The sequence below is a fragment of the Prunus mume genome, linkage group LG6, assembly GCF_029339155.1.
Source record: "Prunus mume cultivar Tortuosa linkage group LG6, ASM2933915v1, whole genome shotgun sequence".
Classification (NCBI taxonomy): domain Eukaryota; kingdom Viridiplantae; phylum Streptophyta; class Magnoliopsida; order Rosales; family Rosaceae; genus Prunus; species Prunus mume.
Window position 1 is genome coordinate 7,105,453 of NC_142703.1, and position 16,828 is coordinate 7,122,280.

The 16,828-nt window shown below is 38.6% G+C and overlaps 4 protein-coding genes across 7 annotated transcripts; 3 read left to right on the top strand and 1 right to left on the bottom strand.

Moving 5' to 3' along the window:
* The first annotated feature begins 1,003 nt into the window (after positions 1–1,003).
* Positions 1,004–4,253, top strand: MYB11 (myb domain protein 11). The gene is made up of 3 exons (XM_008236962.3): positions 1,004–1,560; positions 1,775–1,904; positions 2,758–4,253. Exons 1-3 carry the CDS (start codon positions 1,428–1,430, stop codon positions 4,127–4,129), a joined length of 1,635 nt encoding a protein of 544 aa, XP_008235184.2. The 5' UTR covers positions 1,004–1,427; the 3' UTR covers positions 4,130–4,253.
* A 695-nt stretch (positions 4,254–4,948) lies between these two features.
* Positions 4,949–7,588, top strand: LOC103334038 (sucrose-phosphatase-like protein). Of its 2 annotated transcripts, none has more exons than XM_008236961.3 (6): positions 4,949–5,128; positions 5,206–5,245; positions 5,717–5,897; positions 6,076–6,154; positions 6,410–6,662; positions 7,100–7,588. In XM_008236961.3, exons 1-6 carry the CDS (start codon positions 5,083–5,085, stop codon positions 7,395–7,397), a joined length of 897 nt encoding a protein of 298 aa, XP_008235183.2. In that variant the 5' UTR covers positions 4,949–5,082; the 3' UTR covers positions 7,398–7,588. The 2 variants fall into 2 exon arrangements, with proteins under 2 accessions (XP_008235183.2, XP_008235182.2); XM_008236960.3 differs by having other exon boundaries at positions 4,956–5,128; positions 6,073–6,154.
* Positions 7,589–7,694: 106 nt separating this feature from the next.
* Positions 7,695–10,425, bottom strand: LOC103334036 (pollen-specific LRR extensin-like protein). Its single transcript, XM_008236959.3, has 3 exons — positions 10,103–10,425; positions 9,516–9,613; positions 7,695–8,570 (listed from the first exon to the last, which is right to left on the bottom strand). Exons 1-3 carry the CDS (start codon positions 10,283–10,285, stop codon positions 8,003–8,005), a joined length of 849 nt encoding a protein of 282 aa, XP_008235181.2. The 5' UTR covers positions 10,286–10,425; the 3' UTR covers positions 7,695–8,002.
* A 222-nt stretch (positions 10,426–10,647) lies between these two features.
* On the top strand, positions 10,648–16,821 carry LOC103334035 (CTP synthase family protein). 3 transcript variants are annotated; one of them, XM_008236958.2, is made up of 23 exons: positions 10,648–11,308; positions 11,417–11,496; positions 11,655–11,741; positions 11,849–11,899; positions 12,018–12,135; positions 12,228–12,284; positions 12,695–12,759; positions 12,945–13,028; positions 13,246–13,296; positions 13,393–13,455; positions 13,559–13,605; positions 13,907–13,976; positions 14,072–14,134; positions 14,365–14,454; positions 14,538–14,576; positions 14,662–14,811; positions 14,893–14,970; positions 15,068–15,153; positions 15,551–15,599; positions 15,686–15,766; positions 15,924–16,017; positions 16,283–16,392; positions 16,471–16,821. In XM_008236958.2, exons 1-22 carry the CDS (start codon positions 11,191–11,193, stop codon positions 16,345–16,347), a joined length of 1,686 nt encoding a protein of 561 aa, XP_008235180.2. In that variant the 5' UTR covers positions 10,648–11,190; the 3' UTR covers positions 16,348–16,392; positions 16,471–16,821. The 3 variants fall into 3 exon arrangements, with proteins under 3 accessions (XP_008235180.2, XP_016650811.2, XP_008235179.2); XM_016795325.2 differs by having other exon boundaries at positions 16,500–16,821; XM_008236957.2 differs by having other exon boundaries at positions 16,283–16,821.
* The last annotated feature ends 7 nt before the right edge of the window (positions 16,822–16,828 follow it).

The window sequence follows — 16,828 nt, forward strand, 5'->3', positions numbered from 1 at the left end:
TTTTTTTTTGAATTTATGATCACTGACGTCAGCGCGTTCGGGCTTCAGCCCATGCAGTTTTTGCCCGTGGCTAGCCTAGTCTGGCGGGACCCACCGTTTGCCGGGCTCATTGTTGCGTGCTGGAGGGCTGCTAGGCTCACTTGGGCTGCCTTTTGCCCGGTTTTGGTGGTCTAAAAAAAGAAAAAAGCTATCAAATTGAGGCCAATGCTATGCGTATTTCATATGACTACGTACGTACAGTTATCATGTAGTTGGGGATGGATGGATCATGGATGGGCCAAGTTATTAACATGTTGCATTGCATATATCTATCTATCTATAACTTGTTCAGATATTAATCACAGTGGTTAGTTGGTAACTCTAAATCTTAAGCCATGCGTAAGCAGCAATTCATCTGCTGCAAATTGTATGAAATGATGACTGGAAATTAAGCTGCTTGATAATATATATATACCAAATCTCAAGTCCTCCAACAAAATTAGAGGAAATCATTATAATGTACGATCCATGTTTAAATATTGTAGGCTTCTTTTTGCTTTTAGTAATAATATTGTATTGTTCTGGGAAAAAACAGAGAGACTAAATTAATTAAAATAGTAGTTTTATTTATTTTGTTATGAATATAACAAGAGGTATTAATGAAGTTTTTGATTGTTGAGGAGGAAGAGGAGGAGGGAGGAGGAAGAGTTGCTGTATGTAATTTACCATCAATAATCAATGTTGTGTGTGCCTGCCTTTGTTAGTTTGTTGGTATGGTAATGGTAGTTCTGCTGCAGAGCAGATTGAATCGAAAAGTAGACAGACATAGGAAGGAAGGGGGTAGATGAGATAATAAATGCTTTTGAGCGAGCTATGGGTATACTCAAAACAAATGTTGTACGTAATTGTATTATGTATAGAGGGCAGGACTTATTCGATGATGATATTTAGAACAGTAAAAAGGGAAGGAAGGAAGAGAGCATCTCTCTCTCTCTCTCTCTCTCTCTCTCTCTCTCCAAGAGGCAGGCGCATCGCGTCAACGTGGGAGGATGCGAGCCCCGTTACGAGGCTGTCGACAGAGGAGCAGCCACGAATGCAAAATGGAGAAGTAGCCGTCGTGGCACAATCTGGCACCACACCTCTATCTCCATCAATATTCAATGAAAAGCGATCCCCACGGACCCACCCGGCCTCCTCACATACTCACTTGTGTTTTTAAAACCTTAGAGTAAGGACACTCGCTGTACTAGGATTGCTTCCTTGCTTGCTGCCTTGCCTCCCTCTCTCTCTCTCTCTCTCCCCTAGAGTAAGGAGGACACTGTACCATACTTTCATTTGGTCAACTCAACTCAACCCAACTCATTTCCACAGCAGCCAGCCAGCCAGCCAGCCAGCCAGCCAGCCAGCTACTTGTCTCGCGAGAGAGATAGAGAAAGAGAGAGTTGGAAATGGGGAGGGCTCCATGCTGTGACAAGATTGGGCTGAAGAAGGGGAGGTGGACAGCAGAGGAGGATCAAATCTTAATCAACTATATCCAGACCAATGGGGAAGGCTCCTGGAGGTCATTACCCAAGAATGCAGGTACATATATCTATCTTTCAAAAATATTTACACACTAGAACTTGTGGATGTGGTGGTGGTGCTACTGAATCTCAGTCATCCAGTATCTTGTTTTGTTCTTCTTCTTACGCTTTACATTGGTCATTCATTGGCTAAGCTTATAAATTACTTTTGTCATATGTATGCATATATTACGATGACGAGTTACTTACTGATACTGTGATTCTGATTGAAGGGTTACTGCGGTGTGGTAAAAGTTGCAGACTAAGATGGATTAATTATTTGAGAGCCGACTTGAAGAGGGGAAATATATCCGCCCAAGAGGAAGATATCATCATCAAATTGCATGCTTCTCTGGGAAATAGGTGAGTTAATTACTAGTCTCCTCCACCTCCTTACTTGGTAATACTTACTAACTACTTCTTCTTCTTCTGAAGTTATGATAAATTGATAATTTTCTCACTCATTAATTACCAAATAAATAACAACCGCAAACACCACAACCAAAACCAAAACCAAAACCAGCTGCAAGTTAATAAATTATTAAATCAAATCAAATCAAAGGACAAGGACGGATCAACTTTTTGAAATGTCAACTTTTTTTCTTTTCGTTGCAGTGCAGCTGCTTTCCCTTTGCTCTTTTGTTTTCTATCTGTCCCTGTCCAGTAAGTAAATTTGCTTGTTTTATTAGTTGGAACTTGGGAAGGAACTAGGTCACCATTCCCTTTTTAAAGAAAAAACACAAGGAACTAGATCACCGTCAATCTAGACACTGATTTGATTGCTTGTTACACTTTGAGGGAGACACTCGGTAGTCGGTATATAGAACTGATCACGTGTAATCTATTTCACCATGAAAAACAAACATATTTTAGTCAGACCTTTTTTTTATATAAAAAATTACTTCTTATCAGATTTAATACAGAAATTCTCTCCTATGGTTTCTTATCAATACTGTTTAGCCAGCTAGATAGGTCAGTGCCCAAGTAAGTATTACGTGTTCGTGTCTTTTCGCTACAACTCGGACTTAAATATCAGCAGTTTAATGACTTTCTCCAAATTTGGAAATGAAGTGTTGTCTTGTCTTCAATTATTAACGACACACTCAAAGTTAAGTTTCTCTCCTCTCCATCAGTAGTGTGGTGGGGGTGTGGTGGTGTGGTATAAGCGTAGTAGATGTTTAATTAATGGATTAAAGTGATAAATATGATTACGCAGGTGGTCTTTGATAGCAAGTCAATTACCAGGAAGAACGGATAATGAAATCAAGAACTACTGGAACTCTCATTTGAGTAGGAAAATTGACACCTTCAGAAGGCCTACTACTACTACTAGTGATCAAATGAGTAGCCTACCAGCAGCTGCTAGTAATAATATTCCTTCCAAGCGAAGAGGCGGTAGAACCAGTCGCTGGGCCATGAAGAAGAGCAAAACATACACCACTACTAATTCTACTAATTATACCCAACGTCACAACAAGGGACAGAAGGAGATTACAAATATTGCTGCTGCTGATGATGAGGCGATTGCCCTGGAGAAGAAGACGTCCTTGCCTGGGCCTAATGATAATATTATTGATACTATGCACCGCGATTACATGGTATTAATGACTGACCCAGCTGCTGATCATCATGATCATCATCCTCATCACATGGACGACTGCAGGGTCGACAACCTTGTTAATCATGATCATGATCATCAGCAGCAGGAGGAAGCAGGAGGACTAGCAATCCCAGTGGTCCTCATGAGCTCAACTACTACTACTACTACTACTGAGGATGAGGATGAGAAGGAGGAGGTGGTGGTGGAGGTGGAGGTGGAGAAGAAGGAGACTCGTGATCATGATGGGCTATGTCCTGTCAATATTGATCAGTGTCAGAAGGAAAGTCAAGAAATGCTTTTAGGACCACATCCACATAACGACGAGAACAAGGACGATGACTTGGATGAATCTGGCGGCATTGAATTTGATGGTGGGTTGTTGGGTACATTTAATGAATTGATGGACAATGTTGAGTTACTGCAGAAGGATCCAAATTCAAATGGGGTTTTGAGTGACCATCAACATGATCATGCCATGGGCGTTACTCATGAGGTAGATCAGGTAGAGACTACTACTACTACTACTACTGCTACTACTACTACTTGTGGTCATTTGAGCTCGTCATCAAACGGACAACTATGCTTTTCTTCAATAATGTCAATGACTGCTACTTCAAGTAGTTCAGCTTCAGCTTCGGCAGCTGCTGGTAGTTATTATTTTGATATGGAGGATGGTCAAGCTGCTGCTGCAAATGGAAATGATCGTGATCATAACAATCATATATTATGGGATTGGGAGAGTGTTGTCGAAGCAGGGCATGAGTTATGGGATCATGATGATGATAAAGAAAATATGCTTTCTTGGTTGTGGGAGGAGGGTACTTGTTCTTCTTCTACTACTAGTAATACTACTGCTGCTGCTGCTGCTAATACCATTGATCGTCATCTTAACTGGGAAGGAGACACTACCACTTATGATACATCGATGATGAGAAAGGCCGTGGACGCTGACAAACAAAATGCGATGGTGGCTTGGCTTCTGTCTTGAAATTCATTTACTTGTTATATATTGTATCGCCCCTTTTCTTCATTTTGTTCATTTCATTTCGTGATAGACGTACGTTGAAAGTTAATACACTCGTAGTTAGTTAGTTTAGTTTCTACTTAATTAATTACTCGTTTTCTTTTTTCAATTAATGTTTGCACAAATGCCAACTGAAATCTTTCAGTTTTGTACAATTACCATCTAGATTGGATTACAGTAATGCTATTTAGACATATTTAATTGACAACATTAGTTGATCATCTGATGTGGTAGCTAATGTGGGTATGCCACCTCAATTAATGAAAGATAACATTGAATTTTTTTTCTTATTTCTCTTTGAAAAAAATAATATTTCATAATAAAATATTCTTCCAAAAGAGAAGCACGAGAACCACTACTCTCCACCGTCCGGCCCGCTACCCTTCACCGTCACAACAACGCCGCCATTGCCGGTTCATTTCTAATGTGGTTTTGCAGACCTCTTCCATATTGGATAGTCTTATTTCAATTTGGTTTGAATTCGGATTCCAACTCGAAAAGAGATAGGCGATAATACTTCTTGGTTTTTATTTTTTTGAAATTGAGTACCAAATTGCTTGTTTAAAACAATCAACAAGAATGTTGAGTATTTGTCGCACATTGAAAAGTTAAAGGACTAAGTCGGGGTTTATAAGGAGTTGGGCTACTCCCTCATAGCCAATTAGTTTTGGGGTGAAACTTTAACTTGAGTATCATAGCAAGGCTTCATGTGTTGAGCAATGGCAACACGCTTTTACGTCACCTAATATATATTGTCCACGTGTGAAGACGTATTGAGGGTATTTGTCCCACATAGTCTACATGTGCTAAAGACGACGTCGTGTTAGCAGGGCAGAGTAACCTCTTAGCCGTGCTGTGCTGCTGCTGATAATCCGTTTAGCCTTGACCCTGCGGCGGTCGGTTGTTGGCGGCGGGGGATGTTGAAGTTGAAATATATTGGCCTCCGAGCCTTCACTATCATTGGTCAGAAGACTCATAACCTAGTACTTACATCTGATTTCTGAGGTTTCGCCTTGCTTTTCATTCTTTTCTTTCTCCAGGTGAACAACATAGCTTCATTTCATCCGCAGTCAAGCTCAGGTACTTACTAGTACCTCCTTCTTTTTCGAATTTTACCTCTGTTATCCAAGGTTTTCAAATCAAAGGTATTTTTCCTTTAATTTCTTTTTTTTTTCTTTCAGAATTTATCTCTAAGCATAAGCGACAATGTGCATTTTTAATATACAAATTTATAATGATTGAGCAACTTTAGACGACATGGTTTCCAATTTCTATCTAAGCGATTGAATTCAACTTTCTCAGAATTGTAGAGTGTAAACTTAAAGGGACTTTACTCCTTTTAGTTGAATTTCCTAGTTTCGTTACTTCACAAGCATTAGAATTAGAATACATCATCGCTTTTGAGTTTTGACGCTTCTTGCCAGTTTGTTCTCGTGTCTGTCAACGGTGTTATCAATTAATGCTGAATTTGAATTCGACTGCATTTTGTACTTTGGCAATTTCTGTTTGAAACTTCAGATTTATATTATTAACTTACACTTTGGATGGCAGATGTAATGCCAGGATAGATAACCCATTATCCGCGAGGGCTTTGTCTTGCATAACAACATTTTCCCGGTCCTTTAATTCTTCACCTTCTGAAGATGATGATTACTCAGAATTGGGCTCCCCAGTGCCTAAAGCTCCAAGTAATCCTAGGAAGTTGATGACAGAGAAGCCTGAGCCTTATATGGTACGCTCACAATGTCCCAACTGCATACTCTGTGTTATCTCTGTGTATATTTCATTTAGGCTTGGGTTTTGTTAATTTGAACACATCTGCGATATAGTTACTACCTCTGCTTGGAGTTTCATGATTATTACTGAATTTAATCATAGTCATCTGTTCGTGAAATTATCATTTGAAGCAGAAAACTAATCGTAAGAAAAAATCGTCTGGAAAGCCTTCAAAAAGCAGCATCAGCTCGAAAGATGTTTCCTCTAAACGGGGTAACTCTTCTCCAACTATTCATCTTAGCTTGATATCTGGATCAATTTTTCAGATCTATTCTTAGCCACATAATGCCTCCGACCTATTACCATTGAGAACATACCTTCTGCAATCAACCTTCCCTGTTGACAGAGGTCTTCTCAGCTTTTACAAACATGTCACATGCTTTATCAGCTACTTTTGAACCCCAATCCCCACCTTCTTTTTCCGTGGTTGCCTGATAATTAATTAATGTGCATGTTTCGAGAGCGTAGAATCAAGCAGGAGAGCAAGTTTGGATCTTGAGGTTATTACAAAAGGCTTTGATCTTCCAGTTCATCCACCAGATGACCAAGAGGAAGTTACCATTAGAATTACCAACATAAACTCGGAGACAAGTGATTCTGCAGTATACTCAATGTGCATGTCCTGTGGTAGCTTGGAGGGGGTTGTGAGGACAAAAGCAGATGCAGTGGATGCCTTGTTTAGCGTGAAAGACAACATGGGCATACAAAGTTTAATTAGAAAGTAAGAAAATACTTGGATTTCATCATTCTAGATTGTGTTTGCATTGTCCCTTTATCAATAGCCATTGCATCAGCCACCTTTAATCTGCAAAGTACTAGAGACATATAGATACATACGACTACTGCATTGTGATGAACTATTTTCGCTGTAATTTTTCTAGATACATATTTGCTTGTATATATGGATGGGAGAGTGCGTTACAGCATTTTTTAAAGTACTACATGCTGGACTAGATATCATCTTTTCTCTTGAACTTCCACCCTGAGAAGTGTGAACTTTACCGTATAAATTGATTTGAGAGATTCAGGTTTCAGTGAACTAAAGAAAATGTATTTGGTACCATATGGAGATGATGGTGGTGTCAATCATATGCCCCTGGGTTATTTTCTTTGCTTTTTAAAATTTATTTTTTGATATATATGAACTATGGTTGACAGGTTGAATCAGATGGTCGTGAATGATCACAAATGGTCAGCTAACTTACATTCAAGAGACTCCGCCCCTGCAGTGACGAGCAAGCAAATCAATGCTAACTGCGATTTGGGACTGGATATAAGCCGTTATCTGGGTGACCTAAGAAGCCAAATCAGTGTGAAGACAGTGTGCATAGAAGACTTGGAGTATCTACATAATGCCGTGTTGCATCTTGAGGCTCAACCGGACAGAAGCAGTAGTATTCCTAACAGTGAGCTGAGAAACTATACCATGGATAATGCACTACACAGTGGATATTAAGAGAATTATGAATAGATGCTGACTTTGGGTTTGGTTTATATTTTTAGGATTGACTGGCCACACGTTCTTGGTATTTTGGATTATAAAGTTTAATGGAGTATAATCATTGTAAGTACTTATGAGTCATTATTTTATGGACAAAATGGTTGCTTCTTTCGAAGGAGATATATAACCCCATATTTGTTACTTCATCCGCCTATGCCTCTTTGCAGTTGATTTAAAATTCAAGAACATCGTGTTTTTTTTTTTTTTAAAAAAAAATCAAATAAAAACTTCATTAGATAAACTTCAACGATATAATCAAAGAAGTGAAATCAGATTTGTAATTGACGATGTTAAGTTAACAATATCAAACAATTTACACGAATAATTTACAAAAATCTCAGGTGCGTTAGTTAAGCTGTCCCTAGCATAAGGGAAGGGACTAAACAATGCAACTTCTTTTACATTTGACTGCAGAAAATGTACCAGACAGAACGCAATGAAAATCTGATTCATGCATGGCCTTTCTCTTCATATGCAACTAGGATAAACCTAATAAATGCTCACCTTGCACTCAAGATTCTACAAATCGAGCAATATCTCTCTGAACATCATTGAAGAACTTAATCTGCAGAATGATTTCCTTTCTCATCCATATCCAACATCCTGCATGATTTCTCTTGTTTAAAATCAGGCTCTGAGATACCCATAGAAGAACACTCTGCAATTGGATATTCCCTCTCATCAACTAAAGACTTCATATAGGGGCATGATCGCTCTTCAGCTTCAATGTTGGATACAGGCTCTTGCACGGAGCTAAATGCCATGTCATCAGAAGGTGGGGCAAATGGCTGTGTTCTCATCTGCACGGACCGTAAGAGTGCAGCCCTCCTCAAGTCAGCAGAGTGACAAATGTCACTAGGTGATGATGGGAATCGTCCCTCTGAATCAGAGCCTCGTTGACGAGGCTGCGAGCAGTTAAAATTAGTGACGGTGCAGCCATGTGAAGACTGTGAAGTACTTGAACAAGTGGAAGGAAACCCAGTAAGTGGTCTTTGGTACCTATATGGAGAGACCGGACTAGAGGGGACACTGTCAGGTTGGGAGGAGCAAGTATTTATGGGGTTCTCGCAAAATCGAGAGTCATCCGAGTCCTCTGACATGGGTGAATATTGTAACGACATCTCATCCCTGGAAACAAAAAGTTGTGAAAAATTAATGAAAAATCAGCATAATAAAGGAAGTCAAATTTTCTCTTTACTAGGAAGGAGCAAGATGGAGAAAGCAAAGCACATGATTATTAAGAGAACTCGTGTTTAAAGTGGAAACCAATGACTTGAGGGAAATGAGATAAGATTTGGTGAGGGGTCGCTCAAAATCATTGATGCTAGTGTCTTATATCTGGCTATATACTTCAAGCTGTCCACTTGTCTAGCAAATCTTGCATTTAGATGAGTGAAGACAGAAAATTTTATGTGATTGCTACTATGTTCGCATGCCAAGAAATCTTCAAAGTAGGTAGTTTCGGTTTGCAGCCATATCAAGTACGGTCTTTGGATTGAAATTTTCCCCTCCAATTGTTCTGTAGCACTAAAACCTAAACCAAATTCACCCTTCTGGTTTTACCACCTAAGCAAAAGGCCCAAAGTAAACTGGCTTCAATATACTAAGAAATATGATTACATTCTTGCAAGCGCTAGGTAATGTGAGTCTATCATAACAACATCCAATCGAACCTATACCATAAGATGGCCTATTCTGTTTGAGTCATATGATATCACCAACTTCAGGGAAAAAGATAAGAACAAAAGAAGAAAGTAATCAAAAAAAAGACAAAAGAAGATAGAAATTTAAGTAAATGCAATAACACCAATCAAAACTAGGCAAGAATCTGAGTCATGAGAAACGAGTCTGCTGACCAAAATGTGAAAATGTTTTAACAATAGATATTTGACAACCTACTACTCCCTCCAACTTAAACGTACAGTCTGAAGCAGAAAGTTATGATTTAAAAAAAGTTGCATAATGAAATAACGAGAATAAGCATAGTTATCATATTTGGGACGGAGTAGTTTCCAAAACCAGATACAAGTAATTGACAGAAAAGTTTGATACAAGTGTGACATAAGAAATTACCTTGGATAAAACATGGTCTCAGACCTTGCTGGAGATTCCATGAGATTCTCAGGGAGTGGATCTCCAACTGTCAGTCCATTCAAACTGGATGCCATAATCTGCACAAGAAACAAGTTGTGAGGGAAATGAAGGATCAAAGACTGATTATTCATATGCGTATAAGTTATATGTGAAGAGGAAAGTATGGCATGTGACGCTGTGATGATTGAAAAGGGTAATAAGGAAATATTATCATGCCAGAAATGGTCTAGTAACTGTAGATTTTTTGAAAACATTAATGAAAAAATAAAGTTCCAAATGAAGAAAATTCCTTGAAGAAGACCCATGAATGAATCAGAGTCAGAGTCAGAAGCAGTAAATTTTCAAACTTGAAAAGAAAAAGAAAAGTCCTTCATGTATGATTCCATCAAATAAATTATACGAAGACAGATGACAGACGACAGACGACAGACGACAGACGACAGACGACAGACGACAGACGACAGACGACAGACGACCAAGAGGTTAAATAAAGCAAAGCACAAGCAAACATATGTACGGCAATGAAATCAAAATGATGAAATGATAAAGAATGAAGAAAAAGAAACCTCGCTGAGGTAACGCTTGTGCGAGTGGAAATTGTCGAGGTAAACCTCATCTTCAGGATCTCTGCTCCGCTTCCCAGATGGAGATGGAGATGATGATGCAGCGGAAGCTGCTGCTGCTGCTGCTGCTGCTGATGATGATGATGAAGATTCTGCAGCTCCAGCTGAGTTCGATTCTGGACGCATTGGATTACTACTCTACCAAGTACCAAACCAACCTCCTCCCTCTCCAAGAATTCATGTCTAGTATTCTGTTCTTCTGCACGAGATTCGTATAAAAGGGAGCACGAAACGACGTCGCCTATTTCCTTCACAACCACAACAAAATTTTGGCATCCACTTGGCTACACAAGAGACCATAATGAATGAAGATCCAATGGGCTGGGCTGGGCTGGGCTACATGCAAAAGAACGAGTTGATTGGATTTTTTATAATTTATGACCCCCCAAAAAAGCAAAAAAAAAAGACAAAAAGGCCACTCTAAAAGGCATATGCCCTCTCCTTTCCTCCGAAGCCCCTCATAAAAAGAAGATCCCGCGTTGTGGTGTGTGTGTTTTGGGTGCTGGGAACTGGGAACTGGGAACTGGGAACCGGGATTATTCCTCCCTCACTTACTAATGCATCATTTTTGGATTAAAGCAACAGAAGAAAGATGAGGTTTTTATGCAAACGGAATAAATGAACCAACCAACCACCCAACCCCTCCCTATAGGCTATATATATAAATTTACAAATAAAAGAAAATGAACCAAGCGGAGGAAGAGCCTACTTTATGCATATTATTATTCTTGCTAATTAATCTTTTATTTCTTCCAATTTAGATTTTGACCCCTCTCGAATGGCACTGGCGGAGGATAATTTTGTGTACGAAGAAAGCCGATAGAGAGAGAGAGAGCGAGCGAGCGAGCGAAAGCGACTTGACCGCCATATAACGTTTCCCGCTCAGACATAAACACAAACATTTCGCCTACAAAACAAAACAAAACGTTTACAACTCCAAATTCAATTCTGCAGCCAGACACACACACAGACTGAGAGAGTGTGAGAGAGAGAGAGAGTGTGTGTGTGTGAGGCAGGAAGAGTAGGATAGAATGAAGTACGTTTTGGTAACAGGTGGTGTGGTGAGTGGGCTGGGCAAAGGCGTCACTGCCAGCAGTATCGGCGTCGTCCTCAAAGCCTGTGGCCTTCGCGTCACCTCCATCAAAATCGGTTTTCTTCTTCTTCTTCTTTCTTTTTTCGCTTTCTTTCTTACTATCTCTACTATAAATGCTTCAATTTTTTTCTTTATTAATTTGATTTTGGTTCAACAATTTGCAGATCCATACTTGAACACAGATGCTGGCACCATGTCTCCCTTTGAACATGGCGAGGTTTTTGTTCTCGATGATGGTGGAGAGGTATTTCGCTTTGGACTTTTTTTCCTTTTTTTGCTTAAATATTTATCATACACTTAACCAGTGCCAAGACAGTACGTAATACTTCACCTTGCCTCTGAAATACTATCTTTATGGTTTATGCTGCTGCTGAGCCTGAGTTTAAACTTTAATCGTTATAGGTTGATTTAGACCTTGGCAACTATGAACGATTCCTAGATGTCACTCTTACTAGGGACAACAACATTACCACTGGGAAGATATATCAGGTGTGTGCTTATATTTTCCTAACAGGGATGTGTCTCCATCTTATCCTCTTCATGAAATGTTGATTTTGTCTTTTAATGGGTTTCCTCAAATTTATTTTTGAAATCAGTCTGTCCTGGATAAGGAGCGGAGAGGCGATTACCTTGGAAAGACTGTTCAGGTGATGATACAAGATTACAAATGTTAATGAATCATAACTTTATTTTTTTAATTTATTTTTTTTATCACTTGCATACAGTACTGATGACTGGCTTCCTGCCATGTTTGAGTCGATTTAGGTTGTTCCACACATCACTGATGCCATTAAGACCTGGATTGAATCAGTTTCTCTCATTCCTGTCGATGGAAAAGAGGGCCCTGCAGATGTTTGTGTTATAGAGTTGGGTGGGACTGTGGGTAAGCGATAGTTAAAACATAGATACTTTATATGACTCATTGTTCTTTCTATGTGTTTCTGTGCAAGAGCTAACTATTTTCTTTCTTCTTAGGTGACATTGAATCCATGCCATTCATTGAGGCTCTGCGCCAATTGTCTTTTTCAGTTGGTAAGGTTGTGGTATATGCTTTTTTTTTATAGGAATTTTAATGGTTCTATTTATGAGATCATTTCTTCACCCACATGCTTGATTCAGATTGTTGATTGTGTTTTTATGCTGTGTGGTCAAAGTAGATTATCCATTTACTGCTGTAGGAATGTGCAATGAGATCTGATAAGGACATGTTTAGATTGTTGGTCCAATATGTTATGAGCGCTAATAAACTCGCTATACTTCCACTGTTTAAACTTCATCCAGAGCTTGCTGCTCTGCTTTTTCCGGTGTATGGATGTATTGGAATGTGGGATATCCAAAACTAAAAGTAACCAATTATTTCCATATGGAGTTGATATACTCTTGGATTTGAACTTTCATTGTGTTATTGATAACTGCTTATGTGTATTTAATTCTTTCCTCAGGGCAAGAAAACTTTTGTCTTATTCATGTGAGCCTAATCCCGGTACTGGGTGTTGTTGGAGAGCAAGTAAGACTCTGTACTTAATTGTTGAATGTTATGTTTCTTCATTAGTTACTCATAGTAGTTTGTAATCTTAGATATTAAAGTTGACTCTATCTTTTGAAGAATTTGATTCTTTTTTTTTTCTGGGTGACTGACTCTCACTCTCTTTGTGTGTGTGTGTGTGTGTGTGTCTGTGTGTGTTCATGTAGAAAACAAAGCCTACACAACATAGTGTGCGGGAACTAAGAGCATTAGGCTTGACTCCTCATCTATTAGCATGTCGCTCTGCGCAGGTACTTCTTTTCATCTGTCTTGTTCTTACATTCACACAAGTCAAATGAGCAGATAAATTTAGCCTGAGAACTTCCATTTGGTCCCATTTAATTCTTGCATGGACACCTCATATTGGTGCAGTGTGGCCACCTGACTCCCTCTCTATTTTATTCTATCATTATTTTGTCAAGATTAAATTTGGCGGAGATGAATTTTTTGTGTGTGACTATATTGCAGCCATTATTGGAAAATACGAAGGAGAAACTTTCACAATTTTGTCATGTTGCAGTAAGTTGCTGACTTAATCGTATTTGGGTTTTTTTCTCATCAAACTTTGTTTTCTTGAGTACAAGTTTTATATATATATTTTTTGTTTTCTTACAGGCTAGTAATATTCTCAATATCCATGATGTACCAAACATTTGGCATGTTCCTCTCTTACTTAGGGTGGGTTAAATAACAATTCTTTGTCTCCTTGGAGGCTTAAATACTTATTTTACATTTTGTCTAAAGTTTTGTTCTAACTATTGTTTGACACATTGCTGTTCAGAACCAAAATGCTCATCATTCAATTCTTCAACAACTAAATTTACTAAGGTAAGTTTCACCTTTACTTCAGATTTAAGGCTTCAATTTTGGTGCTGGACTGATAATTAGCATCAGCCTGTTTAAAATTCTTCCTGTGTAATGAGAACAAAGCAATCTCTCCGTAGAATTATGCCTGTCTTGGACTCCTTTAATTGATATTTGTGCTCTCTCTCCCTCTCTAATGATTGCAATTGTGATTGTTGACTACATTTGTGATTCATTATGATGCTCGAAATTCTACATATATATATATATATATTACAGGAAGGTTGGCTATGTTAACTTACTGGTGTTTAATGTTCTGTTTCAGCATTGCTATGCCTCCTGACTTAAGAGACTGGACCAAGATGGCAGAGACTTACGATAATCTCACAAATTCTGTGAGTGTTATTAGATAAGTGTGCAATGCTCTATGTTGGAACATTATCTCTTTTATTTTTTGATTCGTCAGATGATAATCTGTTGATATTTGCAGGTGAGGATTGCCATGGTGGGGAAGTATGTTGGCCTTACAGATTCATATCTATCTGTAGTGAAGGTGTGATGCTAACTTCTGATCTATTTTTTCGTTGGCTGGATAGATGGTGTATATGATCTCTAGTTTAGACCTTAGAATTTAGTTATTCATATAACATTCAGTTAATATATGAGTTAATGCTACCATGTCTCCCTGTTGCTTTGTGCCGTACATGCTTGTTAGATTATTTTGTTGTTAATAAATCGCCAACTATACGTCTGTTGTATTATGACGGCTAAACTTTCTTGCAGGCCCTTTTGCATGCTTGTGTCGCATGTTCTTTAAAGCCATCAATTGACTGGATTGCCGCTTCTGACCTTGAAGATGACAGTGCCAAACTGGTATTGAACCACATCATTTGTGCTGATTTGCTTTAATATCATGTTCATATTATCTTTACTTTAGATTTGTCTTTCTCCCACAGACACCAGAAGCACATGCTGCTGCATGGGAGACTCTAAAGGTATGCTTTAAGCTAAATTATCATCCCCTCACCAGTACAGTTGAGGGTCTGGGTAATTATGTTTCGATCTATTCTACATTTGCAGAATGCTGCATGCGTCTTGGTTCCTGGCGGATTTGGAGATCGTGGTGTGAAAGGTATGATATTAGCGGCAAAGTATGCCAGAGAGAACAATGTTCCTTATCTTGGGATTTGTTTGGGCATGCAGATTTCCGTGATTGAGTTCGCAAGATCCGTACGTGACATTTCTTTCACTAACATGTTTTCTTCTAATTTTAAGATCGTATATCAGCCCTAATTTAATTACTTGTTTTAGGTTTTGAGTTTAGAAAGGGCGAACAGCACAGAGTTCGATGAACATACACCAAATCCTGTTGTAGTTTTTATGCCCGAGGTAAAAATTTATGGTGATGCTTTCCTATTCAGTTATGAAATACATATGGCTGCAACATTCTTCCCGTGATAGTTCATTCTTTTACGTCTGCATATAGGGTTCAAGAACGCATATGGGAAGCACAATGAGACTTGGATCCAGAAGAACACTTTTCCAGACTCCTGATTGCATTACTTCAAAGCTGTATGTTCATTATCAATTACTATGTTCAACTTGAGAAATACAACAAATAACCTGTGTGTTACTGAAAATTCAAATTATAAGTTCAGTTACCTTGTTGCATTTATACAGTAAAGTCAATTCGAGTGCCATGTGTTCAAACACTGCCGGTCTGGAAGAACCCATGGCACACGCAATTGAACTTTTACCTTTATTGCATTCATACTGTAAAACTCTTGAACTTTGTTGGCTAGTTTATTATTTTCCCTGAAGTCTTTCCTGACATCTCAACTATGTGTTGTATCTGTGACTGCTTATATCAAAACTAATCCCAGAAGACCACCACTTTGAAACTTCTTAGTTTTCCACTATTAGCATCCACTTTTAACATGCATAATCTGTTATTGCTATCAATTTCTAGGTACCATAACTCGGAGTATGTGGATGAACGGCATCGGCATAGATATGAGGTTGGTTGTAATTTAGTTCAGGTGAAACATGATCTTTCACAAGTGCCTTTATGTGGTGGACATGGTCTGATTCCGTCATGATGCAGGTGAACCCAGATGTTATTGGAATTCTTGAAGAAGCGGGCCTAAAATTTGTAGGGAAGGATGACAGTGGAAGACGAATGGAGGTGGGTTTTCTGCTGGTCTTATGCTCACTGGTAGTGAGCATTTGTCAGAATTTACTTGGTTATAGTTGCACACAATCCTTTCTTACCATTTACTGAAAAGGATTGAATTTGAATATTTGACTTTTTACATGATTTGTGTTACTTTTCTGTTCTGCAGATTTTAGAGCTTCCAAGCCATCCATTCTATGTAGGAGTGCAATTTCATCCGGAATTTAAATCACGGCCTGGGAAGCCCTCAGCTCTCTTTTTAGGTACTAGTACAAACAAGTGAGCTTTAGATGTCATATACTCGCATTTCCTGTTATTACTGGGAGACATGTATATGCTGCAACGTGCATCTTTGAATTACTGTGTCTCTCTGCTGTATCTCTAGTGTTTGATATAGAACTTGGGCCATGCTTGTTTCGAAGTGCATTACGGATTGTCTCTTTACAATTCCCATTTACATTCAGTGAAGCTCTATCAAGTCGTTAAGTCTCTGTACTTCATTTGACATCTGTGACATTGCAATTCTAGGTCTTATCTTGGCAGCAACAGGGCAGTTGGAAACATATCTTGACCGGCATCCAAATACAAGTTGACAGCATTGAGTTGCTGTCTCAATATTCCCAGATCATTTTTTCAAGGTAGATTTGAATGTGGATGCGGATGCGGCCTAGTGTAGTAAAAGCTAATGTCTTATCTAATTTTGTTACTTTGATCAGTGCACTTGCATAACTTCAAACTCAAATAGGGATTGCCGTACGATGGTGGATAAATACATGGAAGTTTACGATGAAAGTGGATCCTGATTGCTGAGCTAGCATCTTATCTGACTCTGGTTACACGATTTATCGTGCTGCTCAGTTCAAAGCTTATTCAAATTCTTATTTTTTGGAAGGATTTCTATAACTCTTGGGATTTTATTTTCATCATCTATTCGCACTTAAAATATGCAGGCATTTGGTTCAACCCAAAACAAATGACAGATTATTGTTTTAAAATATTTTGATTTTGTTTTTAATTTGTCAAATAGAAAATGTACGTGTAACGTTCTTTACTTTAGTAAGGCCAAATGATAGT